This window comes from Pogona vitticeps, chromosome 1, assembly GCF_051106095.1.
Source record: "Pogona vitticeps strain Pit_001003342236 chromosome 1, PviZW2.1, whole genome shotgun sequence".
Lineage (NCBI taxonomy): Eukaryota > Metazoa > Chordata > Lepidosauria > Squamata > Agamidae > Pogona > Pogona vitticeps.
The window spans coordinates 62880844-62894471 of NC_135783.1; the positions used below are offsets into that span (position 1 = coordinate 62880844).

The window sequence follows — 13628 nt, forward strand, 5'->3', positions numbered from 1 at the left end:
CAGGAACCGAGGGGGCCAGGAGTTTTATACAAGCGGCGAGGGAGCGGCGAAAAGAGCGCGCGCGGCCCGCGGGGTGTGGGGGGAGCATGGCTGGGTTGCCACGGGCTCGCTTTCTCCTCAGCCCGGCTCCTCCTCTCCTCCCCTCAACCGGGAGCTGCCAAAACCCTGGGGTTGGGGGTGAGGGAAGGGGAGCGTGAGGCTGGTCGGAGGTGGCGGGCGCTGCGGGTGGGGGCCCGGCGGGAGGAGGGAGGGAGGGAGAAGGAGGCATTTTGCGGTCCAGGCTGTGGCCGGATTTGGGATGGCCTTCCAGGTAGCCGGGAGAGAGCGAGCAAATTGTCAGCTCGGCGCTGGGTATTATGTCATTGCCGCGGAGGAATGGATTCAAGAGCGTTTCCTCCGCTGGCTGATTGACAGCCCCGGCGTAGCCAAGGCGCCTATATAAAACAGGCGCGCGAACCGCTGGGAAGCCACTTGAAGGGGAACCCAGGCGGCAGCGAAGCGGAGGAAGGGCGTCCACACCCCGGGCGTGGAGGGAGCTCGGTCGGTCCCACGCTCGACTTCCGCGGAAGCTGGACGTTTTTTTGTTTCTTCATTGAAACTCGTCATCTTTTTTTAAATTATTTTTCCCCAGAGGATCGGCGGGCAACGTTGACGGCAGGTAAAGGGTGGCGTGAGGGCGGAGGAAGAAAAAGCCTGGAAGCTGAAGGCTTGACAGGCGAGCAGCTCTGGAAGGGAGACACCAAGACACGTGCAGCAGCACGCTGGGTCGTGCGGAAGGCAGAGACCCAGAGAGGTTCTCCACCGGGGAAAGCCTGAGCCGTTGAGATCAGTGGCAGAACTTGGCCAAGTTACTTTTTTGGACTACGGTTCCCAGAATCCGCAGTGTCCATCCTGTCTGAAGATGCAGTATCTGGGTGCTGAAAAGTAACTTGTCGGAGCTCTGAGTGGGGCTGATCACTTAAGCCCCTTTAATTTCCGTGGGCGACTGTGCAACTAACATATACAGTAGTTAGTTACCTGTCTACACCGACGTCAGTCAAGCTCCGTGCAGTTGGACGTGCTCCCAGACGTGTGTGTGTATATATAGAATTGCAAGCGTAATCAGAATCCATCCCCACATCTCTTTTCATTAATAAGTCGCTCCTCTGGGAGAGGTGTGCTTAACAGAAGATTTTCTTATTCTTCTCCACATTCGTTCTCATAGAAGACCTTTGCAAGGATGGCTTAAAAGAGAAGCAATCCCTGTCTGATCAGTTGAATTTACTTAATGGGTTGTAAGCAAGGAAGGGTGTTTGAGGAGCTGGTGTATGTCAGGCATTGGATTCCCCAGTGTGCTTCTTGGGAGAAGAGTCAAATTGTGTAGCCTTGGGAAAGCTGAACAGTCCCAGACCATCCTCAGAAGAAGGGTCTGGTAAACCTCTTCTCAGTACTTTATACTGTACCTAAAAAATCCTGGCAAGGGTCTTCTTAAGTCAGATGCAACTCTGCAGCACATAATTATTATTCCACAAAACTAGAAGAGTGCTCCATATGTATGTCTAGTTAGGAATTAGTTCTCATGTGTTCAGCAACTTGAAATGGGATTTCGGTCCGGAAGGAAACTGTAACTTTCTAGAGTACCCAGGGTGCAGGATGCAGCAGCATCACCTCAGGGCAATAGATAGGGATCTTTTCCTGCACCAGCTCCTGTGGAAAGAATGGGTTTGGTGCAGAAACTCCCATCGTTCATTGTAAGGAGAAGACTTTCCTTTTTTCTACATCATTCATACAGATTTTCAGGAGTTTATATTCACTAATCTTCTTGCACTGGCTACTTTCCTAATGATGAATCAGTGGCTTGCGGAGGTAAAACTTCTCATCACAGTGTGGTGGAACAATAAACCCTGTACAGTCCAGACATACTTAGATATGTTTAATTGTTTATTAATAGAGTACCTAAGCATGCATTTACAGCAAGTAGTGTAAGCACTGGGACTAAACAGTGCTTTGGGTTACTTGTAAGTTGTGGCCAAACTGATGTTAAAGTACTACTAAATGCCTAGTCCTCTTCATCTGGTTATTGTCACAATTTTATTTTTGGCAATACATTTTAAACGAGGAAGTCACATCATGTAAAATGACTAAATGATCACAGTGTCATTGGTGGAAATATCACATAGACAATTGATTGGTTTTGATCTGGTGTTTAGAAATATGCAGCAGATAATATACATGATACAATCAATGAAAGAGATTTTTGTCCAGTACTATAGATGCCAAAGTCAATTTAATTGAGTTTAGTGAGATTACATCAGCTAGCACATTCCGGATTGTGTAGGTAAATGTGAGATTTTGCCTGGATCTTGGATTTAGATTATTTTTAATCAATACAAACCTCTCAAATATGTACATTATCAAGACAATGATAGTGATACATTATCAATGTATAAAATTTATGTTAAAAATCAGCAAAAAAACCCATATAACTAGCTGTACTCTGTTGCAAATAACTAGCTGTACTCTGTTGCAAATTTGCAACCAGTTCCTATGCAAGGTTACTCAGAAGTAAGCCACACTGAGTTGAGTGAGGCTTGCTCTAACATATCAATAATTTTGCAGCTTTAGACTCAGAAGGAGATGATGGATCATCTCATCCTGTAGTAACAAGAAGTATAAAGAAGCAGGCTCCTCTCTGTCAGTGGGTATTTGTATCTCTCTGTGTGTCACACACACACACACACACACACACACACACACACACACACACACACACACACAGAGAGAGAGAGAGAGAGAGAGAGAGAGAGAGAGAGAGAGAGAGAGAGCAACTGAGACTGAGAAACTGGGATTTGCTGTTGTAGCACAGCATATAAGTTAAATTACATATGAATCCCTGCTGGAAATATCATTATCTTCCAAGAATGTAGCTCTATAGCTGGCCAAAAGTGGATTTAAGAGATGCAATAACCAGTACAGTGTCTGAGCAGCCAGACGTCTCATGGAAAACTTTTGAAGACAATTTTGGATATACCATATATATTTCCTTGAATTTATTAGGAAGGATATTAAACACTTGAGCAGCCTCTCTTCTACAACCTCCAGTATTACAAGTGAACACTCATTAATATCATGGCAATAGATCCAGAACCAAGAATAACACATGGATTATTGTCACACACAAATACAGAAACATGGTTAGAAGGAAGAATAAATGCTATAGTTGGGGCAAATAAATGGATTTCTAAAAAATGCCATATTTAAAGTAAACAATCAATAGAACGTGCCACAAAGGAGCATAATTAGCTTGGGATGTAACAGTTTGTTATGTAAGTTTATGGGGCATATGTTTAAAATAGGCAAATAATCCACACATCTTTGTTTGTTTGTAGACATTATGTTACACAAGTATTGGCTGTTGTGGTTCGTGAGCTTATCTATGTGGATTTCATCAGAGGCTCAAGGTAGGTCAATAAATATCTGTATCATTCAAGCCAAAGATTTTTTTTCCAAGTAGGCAGAAACTGTAACCTGATTTCTGAAAGACATTAGCCTGCAATCTTGCACAGGCCCACTTGGCTTGGTCTCAATAATAATTGTGTAAATACTTTGTTTCCTTGAATGTCTGAAATATGAAACTAGTTGGATAGACAACACAGCCTTTAAAAAGTGTATCAAGGAACAGAAAATGAATGGCAATGACCAAAATTTTTTTTATGTCCCTCAATTGGCCAAGTGCCAAGTTTCTATATAATACTAGGGTTTGCCAGATTCATTCCTGCTGCAGAGATCTCTTTCTTCTTAAACAGCACTTAACTGTTTCAAATATACCTACAATTTTGTCCTTTTTGCAGACAGTTAAGATTCTGTGAGATTATTTCTTGTTTATAATCCTGTCCTTCAAAGAAAAATACATACATGCAATTCTCCTTAGCTTAAGTAAATTCTGTATTGGTGAGTACTTCCATATGATTCACTGGTTCAGTGTTGTTTATTTCTTTATTTTAAATACTTACAGTATGGCTTTCTCCTTAAAAAGATCCTAAGGCAGCTTACCAAAACACCAAAACACATTCAAAGCAGTAAGGTACAATAATCCATTTAAGATGCTAGTTACATTGCAGTTTTCAAGAAAAATGATAATACAGTGGTGCCTCGCTTAACGAGCGCACCGTATAACGATTAAATCGCATAGCGATCCGTTTTTTCGGATCGCTAATGCGATCGCACAACATTGTTCCAATAGGGAAAAATTCGCTTTGCGAAGACCGATAAGCGACCCCCGCCGATCAGCTGTTCGGCAGCCAAAATGGCCGCCGGAAGCCGGGAAATGGCCTAAAATGGCCGCGCGCAGCGTTTTCGCGCCCTTGTTAAGCGAGGCAAGGGCGCGAAAATGGCTGCCGGCCATCCTGAAGCTTCGCTGAACGGTGAGTATTTGGCCTATTTGGAACGCATTAAACGATGTTTAATGCGTTCCAATGGAAATCGCTGCCCCGTTCAGCGATGCTTCAGCATAGCGAAGGTTAATCTGGAACGGATTAACCTCGCTATGCGAGGCACCACTGTACATATAAATTAATGCCAAAGCTATGCTTTGGCAAAAAAGACACTGGAGACTGAAGATGCAAAATCCATGCTGTATATTTCTTTGTTAATCATGTTACTATGTGCTGGTGGCTTTGCAGATGATGACAGAGGAGAAGAGACCGCTTTTGATTTACTGCAAATCAGCAACATAAACAGGAAGACCATTGGAGCAAAACTGTTTCGGGGTAACATCTCTGGTATCCCAGCATACCGCTTCATCCGGTTTGATCACATACCTCCGATTAACTCTGAGAAATTACAGCAGATCATTAAACTGATCCAACAAAATGAGGGTTTCATTCTTACAGCCACCTGGAGGCAGGACAGGGACTCCAGGGGCACCATCATTGCATTGGAAGGTCCTGGTGCCTCTCAGCGGCAGTTCGAGATCATTTCCAATGGCCGAGAAAATACACTTGAGCTTTCCTATTGGGTAGATGGCTCCCAGAAGGGATATCCTTTGGAGGACGTGGACCTAGCTGACCTACAATGGAAGAACATCACAATACAAGTAACAGGAGAAAACTACAGTCTCTATGTTGGCTGTGACCTCATAGACAGCTTAACCCTGGAGGATCCATTTTATGAAAACCTGAAAGCGGAGAAAAGTAGAATGTATGTGATAAAAGGATCTACAAGAGAGAACCATTTCCGGGTAGGTAACTGGCAAGAGGTATAGCCTATGAGGTGGCACAGAATACTATCCTGGTCCTCTCTACTTTCAAATGTGTTTTTAACTGAGCTAGTACTTCCAGGTAAGGATGAATAAGATTATGAAATCCCAATCATTCTGACTTGGTTCAAAGTCCCATTGAACACAGTTGGACTTATATTACAGTGAGTATTCTTAAAGTTATAAATTCTTAAGCCCAAATGAGATATGACCTTGAATTGCTGACAGTGAAAGTGGGGTTCTGATCTTACTGAATCCCAAATCAGGCTATTCTGAGTGATCTGGGAGGTGCCCAGCTCAAAGCTTAATTAGCCCTTCAGACTCAGAGGTCATAGAGATCCAGTCAGCATGCTTGTAAAACTTAATAAATGCTTCCCTAAATTTTCCACTTAAGGGAATCAACAGGGTAAGGAGAAGGCAGAGGAAAAACAGAGGGTTTGGTTTTGTGAATGGCTGCTGTAGCTTCTCGTTACAATATATGACTTTCTTAGGGTATTTCATAGCCAGTATTTTGGGTGCAAAAAGTAACATATTTGAGGAGTATTTCAGTGCTTCATACAGTTTTTGTTTAGTGTTCTTCTAACCAAAATGTTAACATAATTTTGGGAAATGGTGGGTGAGAAATGGCCGATCTTCTAACTCTCCTGTCTCTACAAGTCTGTGTTTCACTTTCATCGTCTGTCTCCTTGCTCTTTCTGCAACTTTGGTGCCAATCGAGCAAAGGTCAAACAAGTCTTAAACCATTCTTCATTCATACTAACTGAATTTTGTACACCTCCTATATCCATGAGATTTTGATACTGTTTCTACGGATCTTCTGTTTCTGTAAACTACCAAAAGCCCACAGAGAAAATATTCCCTTCTCGACATTAATTGTACTTCTGACAAACCATGTTTCACCAGTACTTCTAAAATTGCGCAGTTTTAACTAGAGATCCCACTTTGTGCCTTCAATTTGATCAGGCTAATCCCCTCATACGACTCTACTGTGCTTGAATATTCCATCCAGTTCTGACCAAGCAGAAATAAATGTACCACCATTTGTTGACTTCCAGTGGTAGTCAATGGTCGACATGAAGATTCTGAATTGAACTGAATCGAACAGCCTCCCAATTGGTCTGTCCAAATTAGGCTGTTTTTAAAAACTTTTGAATTGGGATCTGAACCACATCTTGTGGTTAGTAAATACACTACTAAAAGAATTAACCACAGAATGCAACATGCAGTGTTTCCAGTGTAAGTAAAATGTTTTTCACACAAGCAGTTGAGTCTACTGAGATAAGTAATGCTGTTGGTGAAGACTGTATGGCAGCTCAAAGTTCATTAATGGCTGCTGGCCATGCATTGGAATGCATCAGGGAAATTGCAGGAAGAGAAAAGGCACTCAAATAAGTCTGATTTAACATGTCCTTTAATACGGCAGTCCCAACCTTTTTGGGACTGCGAACCAGCTAAGCCTCCGAGGAGCTCCCCTGCAGGTGTGTGCGTGTGCACTCTCTGGCGCATGTGTGAAGTGGTGGGGGAGCACCTGCCCATCAGCCAGAACTGGCATAGGTGCTCCCCCATCCCTTTGCACATGCAAAGGGACACCTGCCTGCTTGCCCGCGCCCCTGCCCGCCCCTTTGCACGGGCACTCGGGCACATGCATGAAGGGATGGGGGAGTGCTCATGCCAGCGCTGGCACATGTGCGAATGTATGCAAAGCACCTTTGGGGAGGGGAGTGCGTGCAGGGGCCCCAGGAGGTCTGTCTTTGCGGCCTGGTCCAGCTCAGGCCACAGACCGGCACAGGCCACAGACCTCTGCTTTAATATAACCAGAATATCCTTTCACATAATCAGGTATGGTATGTTGGGATTACTACAGTACTTTGATTATTGTGTCAACATAGGTAAAAATTGTCTACATGCTACAGTGCTTTCCTATGATAGTTTTTTTTTAAAAAAAATGAAGTAATGGCCCAGCTCCTGTTGTGATTTTCTGTTGCTGTAACATGAATGGTGTAACTTTTAGAGGTGAACTGCATCTTGTCAAAAAAGTACTGTAGACATTATCTGTTGTGTGACAAACTGCACATTTCAGTAGACAATAGATAGTGTCTAAAGTGATTTATTAACATGAGGCAAGTCACCTCTAAAAGTAGCAATTTGCTTCCCACAGTGACACCAGCTGCCAGGACTTGGGCTAGTATGTTCTTCAGAAGCCTACTGATGCATTTATTATTAATTATTTATAGTAGAAAATAAATCTGACACCTTGAGAGGAATTACATGATTGAAGAGCTACTACAAAGAAAGTCCTGCATTGTGTACTAATCAGCCTAGCCCTTTGAAATGATGTGATATGCAACAGAACTGCTGTTAAAGGTCTCAAATTTCACACATTCTTGAATGGAAGAAGGTGGTTTTTCAGGTGTCCTGGCCCAAAGTGCATAATTTCATAAGTCAGAACTACCAACCAGAATTGAGCTTGTAAGTAAATTGAAAACAAAATGCAATTGGGTTGAGGCCACATTTTGCAACAGGACAGCTTCTTTCATATCAGCCCACGGTAGTATGTATACAACCTTCTAAATGAATGATGTGCTTAAGTTTAGAGAGGGAAGCACTATGTCGGAATCTGTGTGCTTCATCAGCCCTAATTTCAAATATTCCTCTTAATATTGAGGTAGATTTGTTTTAGTACAAAAGTATACACCCGCCCACCAAGGGAAGAATAACAATTTATTACCATTACAACTTAGTTCTGAAATTACACAACTGAAAAATAAACCCAGTTTTGTTCAATGGGGCATAAGGCCAAGGACGTTTGTACAGGAGGCTAGCAGTCTTGAATGTCTCTTTGGTTCCAGACATCTCTGAGGCTGTTGGATAGAGAAAAAAATTTGTAAGGTTTCAGATAAAGTTCTGAAAAAGAAGGAAGTATGTTCTTGGAGTCCGCCTCCTGGCTTCTCCCAGCCACTGAGAAGGCTTGTATTAGATATGGGAAAAAATAAGTTACTGTTTGTAATTCCTGATATATCTCAGGAATTGCATTGGCTTGGGAATTCTGAGAGTTTTCATCCTAAAATGGATTTTTTTTCAATCTGTGGTTTCCACAGTGGCTTCCTTTTCAGAATCAGAACTTTAGTCACAGGGAGAAACAAAGAGGTGTGTTGGGGGTGTGGCAGTAGGCAAAGCATGATGTAGCATGCTTTCAACATGTAAGAGTGCTTAAGCCAGCAACAGGAAAGATTTGAATGATTTTCTTCTCTATTCTTTTTGGAAGCCATAAAATATTCTACAGAGACAGAGTGGGGAAGAAAAATGGCTTCCTGAATACTTGAATCCCATTAGACAAGAGCCTGGCAAGGCTTTAAATAGATTGGAGGATGCAGTTTGGAAGCTCTCTGCCTTTTGTGGTACATCTATCTTGAGCATTCGTCATACTTGTAAACTGTGCGCATGTGCATCTGTGTGCTATAAATAGGGAGATGATACAATAACAAAGGAGAAATGATGGCTCAATTCTCTCCCAGTTGTAGCATGCCAATATTTTGAAGTAACATGCACAGGCCACATGTGTGTTTTGCTTTTGGGTAAGCACATCTCCTTTGTAGCACCCTAGCACAAGAGTAGGAATCTATGACACTCCAGGACAAAGTCCAGAAAAGTTATTTTTTGAGGAGCTTCCCATTCTTTGCTTCTATTATTGTTGGAGTGCAGCTTCCATCATTGCAGATTATTGACCACGATGTTTGGGGCTGGTGAGAGCTGGAGTCAGACAACACAAAGAAGTCCGGGAGTTACTCCAACCCTGTTGCAACATGATGAAAAAACAGAGGAAACTACCCTGAGGGTGAATTTATTTCTCACTGATAATTCTTGCGTAACTTTCCCAGCCAAGCTGTCCCATACTGGTGAAAAAGCAGCATAACATCGTCAGTCCACGTAGTCCTTGATTATTACCAGAAAAAAAGAAAGAATGAATGAAAGCTGGCAAATCTACATTTGGGGGATATAGGCTGGAATTCTTGACTGAGAACATTTGATGTGGCTCCATGTCTCACTGAAGTGAAAGTTGGAATATTTGACAGTGTTCTATTAAAAGACCTATCAATGATCTTCTGCCTTGTCTGTTCCTGAACCAAATGTATTAAATAGAAAACACTGGCTGTAGGAACAATTTATAATTCAGTAAATTCTCTGTGTTAGTTTCAGTCAGTGCAGGAAAATTACAGGGAAGAAAAGGCAGACCAGTGTCCTTCTAGTAGCATCACTGTAAAATCATATGATGGACTTTTCTGTATTGCTTGTAGGGTCTTATTCAAAATATTCAGCTGGTTCTTGGAACATCAATAGAAGATGTCTTACACAACAAAGGATGCCAGAGGAGTCAATCAGGTGAGGGGGGAAAAGTTATATTCAGCATGCTTCTTTGAGTATTTATGTATGCAGTCTTCTTTCTCCTTATATACTAATAGGTGCTGCTCGGAAAAGTGACTGAAAAGAGAAATTGGTGGGAATGTGAATGCTCCTAACCACCACTGACAATTATGAATAACTGGAATGTGAATTTTAGCAGGCAGTCTATAATATACACAATTGGCTACACTCGCCTGGATATTCTTTATTGAAACTAATAAAATTGAGCAGAAACAAAGGGGAGGCACTTCTGTTCCATTCAACATTGGTCTTTTTTCTCTCCATTATTTATCAGCTGAAGTTGCTCTCCATAATAAAAGGTAAAAGTTCCCCTTGACAATTTTTGTCCAGTCGTGTTCGACTCTAGGGGTGGTGCTCATCCCCGTTTCCAAGCCATAGAGCCAATGTTTTGTCCGAAGACAATCTTCTGTGGTCACATGGCCAGTGCAACTTAGACACGGAATGCTGTTACCTTCCCACTAAGGTGGTCCCTATTTATCTACTTGCATTTGCATGCTTTCGAACTGCTAGGTTGGCGGGAGCTGAGACAAAGTGACGGGAGCTCACTCCGTTGCGTGGATTTGATCTTACGACTGCTTGGTCTTCTGACCCTGCAGCACAGGCTTCTGCAGTTTAGCCCGCAGCACCACCACGCTCTCCATAATAAACCATAGTAAAAGAAAGTCAAAGGTGTGCCACATTGTGTGCATGTGTGTCATTGTTTTAGGTCAGTGGTTCTTAACGTGGGCGATAATGCCCCCCAGGGGGTGATTTCATTTTTCAGGGGGGCAGTAGAACAAAAAGGGGCGGTGTGGGGGCGCTGGAGCAGAAGGGGGGCAGTAGGGGGGGCGCTGGAGCAAGCTAAACCTGTGAAGATGGCTGCAGCCTTTTTACAGTGTGCATGAATATATATTTTCCTCCAATCTTAATTTAGTTTCAGAGTTTATGTCTTGAAAGTTTTAGTTCCTGCATTGCTGTTTGTTTTTATGCCCTTTTTTATATTTCTTTTTGCGTCTTAAAATTCGCTTGCAACTACGTAAATCATTAAATGTTACTTTTTGGGGGCATTTCATTTTCTTGGAATTGAATTTTGTTTTCAGGGGTCATTGGATTTAAGTGTCATAAATAAATAAATAAATAAATAAATAAATAAATAAATAAATAAATAAATAAATAAATAAATAAAAGATATCATCACCGTGGGGAGGGGGGCAATGATAACTTCCTCAATGGCTCAAGGGGGCGTTTCTTTCAAAAAGGTTAAGAACCACTGTTTTAGGTGATCTGTACCTTGGAAGAAGATAAGGTTAAATAATACTTATCCTGAGAAATATTGACAGGGATGTATTTCAAATGTAATATAGAAACTGTTAAATGTAGTAATAATAGTTATAATAATAATAATCCCTATAAAAAGACTTGGTCCACAGCATACCTGCTTTTCCCTACTTCCAGCACTAAAAGGTATACTAACAATAGGCATATGCATCTGTCTGTCATACAAGTCTGGTATATAAAATATAGATCTAAATGTAAATGTAAAGATAGCAGAACAAGGAATACTGATAAATGATATCCAAATAATTAAAGTGTACAGTGCAATTTTTCAGGGATGGTCACAAACACTGTCAATTATGATTAGCTCCTCCCAGTAGGAGCAGAGTGGAAAATCTGATCCACTCCTTGGAATATGTAAATCCAGGCTCTGTGATTCTTATTTAAAAGAGGAGGGCATGCATTTATAGATGAACTTTCCAAAGTTAGGAGCTTCATGAGGCAGTAACTTTGATTGATTGATTGATTGATTGATTGATTGATTGATTGATTGATTGATTGATTGATTGATTGATTTGATTTGATTTGATTTGATTTGATTTGTATCCCGCCCATCTGATCAAATAGACCACTCTGAGCTTTGCAGTTTTGTTGTTTGGATCAAGAGATAAACAGGTCTTACTCTGAAAATAAATCATATAGTTACATAAATGCTGAGTGAATACAGTGACTCCATTGTGCCAGTTAAATCTTATTTTTCATCTTTACTCCCCCATCAGGATGTATGCACACCTGTAGCTTAAAAAAAGAAAGAAAAGAAGAGCAGATTTTTCTTTACTTGTGTCTGGTAGTTCTGATCTGGATCAGACTCATACCTGCTACTACAAATTAGAAGAAGAAAGGCTCATATGCATATTTAACACAGCATGCACTTTAGCCCTCAATCAAAAGGGCTAGAATTTTTTTCTATGAAATATTCCTTCTCTCCACTTGTAGCAGAGTAATTCCTCCAGAAGTATTGATAACTACATCAGAAATGGTAGAACGTATTGAAAGATTATTGTCACCGACACCTGATTGTTAGTTGTTGTTGTTGATATTTAACAGAAGACAGGAGGGCCTGGCGTGCTCTGGTCCATGGGGTCACGAAGAGTCGGACACGACTAAACGACTAAACACACACATTTACAGATACAGATCCTCCCTTTGCTCTCATTTGATCATGTTTACTAGTTTGATGTACTGCTCTAGAATTGCTCCTAATTTATACAAATATATTTAAGAGCAAAGTTGTGGTGCTCTCCATAGTCTTCCTTTTGTCCCTGGAGAAATGTATTCATAAGATGTTTTAATGACAGCCTCTAGTGCATGAGTGGGGAATCTTCCAATTTTCGGTTGGATTCAACTTAACCCTAAGATTTATTTACAATTAAATGCATGCTGTTTCAATTTGCACTGCCTTCAATCATAGGGCTGATGCCTCAGAGAACAATACTATTTTGCAATCATTGGGAGGGAAATTCTAGCTGAATTTTCCCTGCCAGTTTTCTAGCTTATGTCAAGAAATACAACTAGAGTGTCTGGTTTTGTTGTCTGTAAAGACTTTTTTAGCATAAGAACAGGCAGCAGCACTCTGCTAGAAGCAAGTACATTTTGATACAAGCACAATGTTGTCTGCAAGTGCCATCCACTGGAGAAATGTCCCAGTTTAGATTGATCTCTGCTTTTTGTTTCTTTCAAAGAGCAGAAAAAGTACTTTAAAAATCATTATTAGCATCATATTTTTGGATCATCTCTTTAATTTCAGGAAGCAGAGTAGAGCTTGGACATATTCTCTGGAAAATCCCTCACAGTTCTATTCTGTGTCTGTTTACTCAGAATTGAATCCCACTCCCTCCCAGCCAAGCCTTAATTCTGTGACTTCTTATTACTATTAATTGATGTTGTTTTTGTGTCCCCACTTCCTTGAAAGATCCCAGCCAATCAGGGATCACTTAGGATGCAATTTATTGTGGCACAATCTGAGGTACACTTTTAGGATGAAGTTTTCTCCTCCCCTTACAGTCTCTGCCAAATCTACTCCAACTCTCTAGAGCAGGTATTGGCAAAGCCAAAATAAAAATAAAGACAAAAAAATGTTCTGACACCTTAAAGACCAACTGCTATATTTTAACATGAGCTTTCATGGACAATTCCACTTCCTCAAACGTGTCCAAAAAAGCTCACACTAAAATACAGCAGTTGGTTTTGTCTTCCTTACTTATTATTTTTGCCTGATATGCTAGCCCAGACTGACATGGCTACCTCTTCTAAAACTGATTCAAGAATATCTTCTGTGTAAGCAACTGGTGATCTATTATGTTTGGAGTGGTCTCATCAATGTCTTTGGATGACAACAGTTTCATAAAAGTGTGCATATAATTATTCTTCTTACAAATGTTGTAGCTTCCTAAAGAAGCTGATAGTCACAGTGTTTATCCTATCAGCATTGTATTTAAATATATATAAATGCAAATGTATTATATCTATATAATATGTATTATATAAATAAAAACAGATTTCCTGAAGTTTTGTAAACAGATTTATATAATTCTCAAGGGCTTGAATATTTATAAAACTTCAGGAGATCCATTTGCTTTAGAGATACGTGAAACATGCAATGATTTTTTGTGATTTATAAGAATGCATATGTTGTATAATGTGTTCTTAAAGGATT

General features: G+C 40.9%; 1 protein-coding gene across 1 annotated transcript in view; it reads left to right on the top strand.

The window, feature by feature from the left end:
• The first annotated feature begins 414 nt into the window (after positions 1–414).
• The window catches only part of THBS2 (thrombospondin 2), a 52105-nt gene continuing 38891 nt past the window's right edge, over positions 415–13628 (top strand). Inside the window, exons 1-4 of the mRNA XM_078383171.1 lie at positions 415–658; positions 3369–3440; positions 4662–5218; positions 9532–9616. Of these exons, the coding sequence (XP_078239297.1) occupies positions 3374–3440; positions 4662–5218; positions 9532–9616 (709 nt within the window). The 5' untranslated portion in view covers positions 415–658; positions 3369–3373. The remainder of the gene's footprint in view (positions 659–3368; positions 3441–4661; positions 5219–9531; positions 9617–13628) is intronic.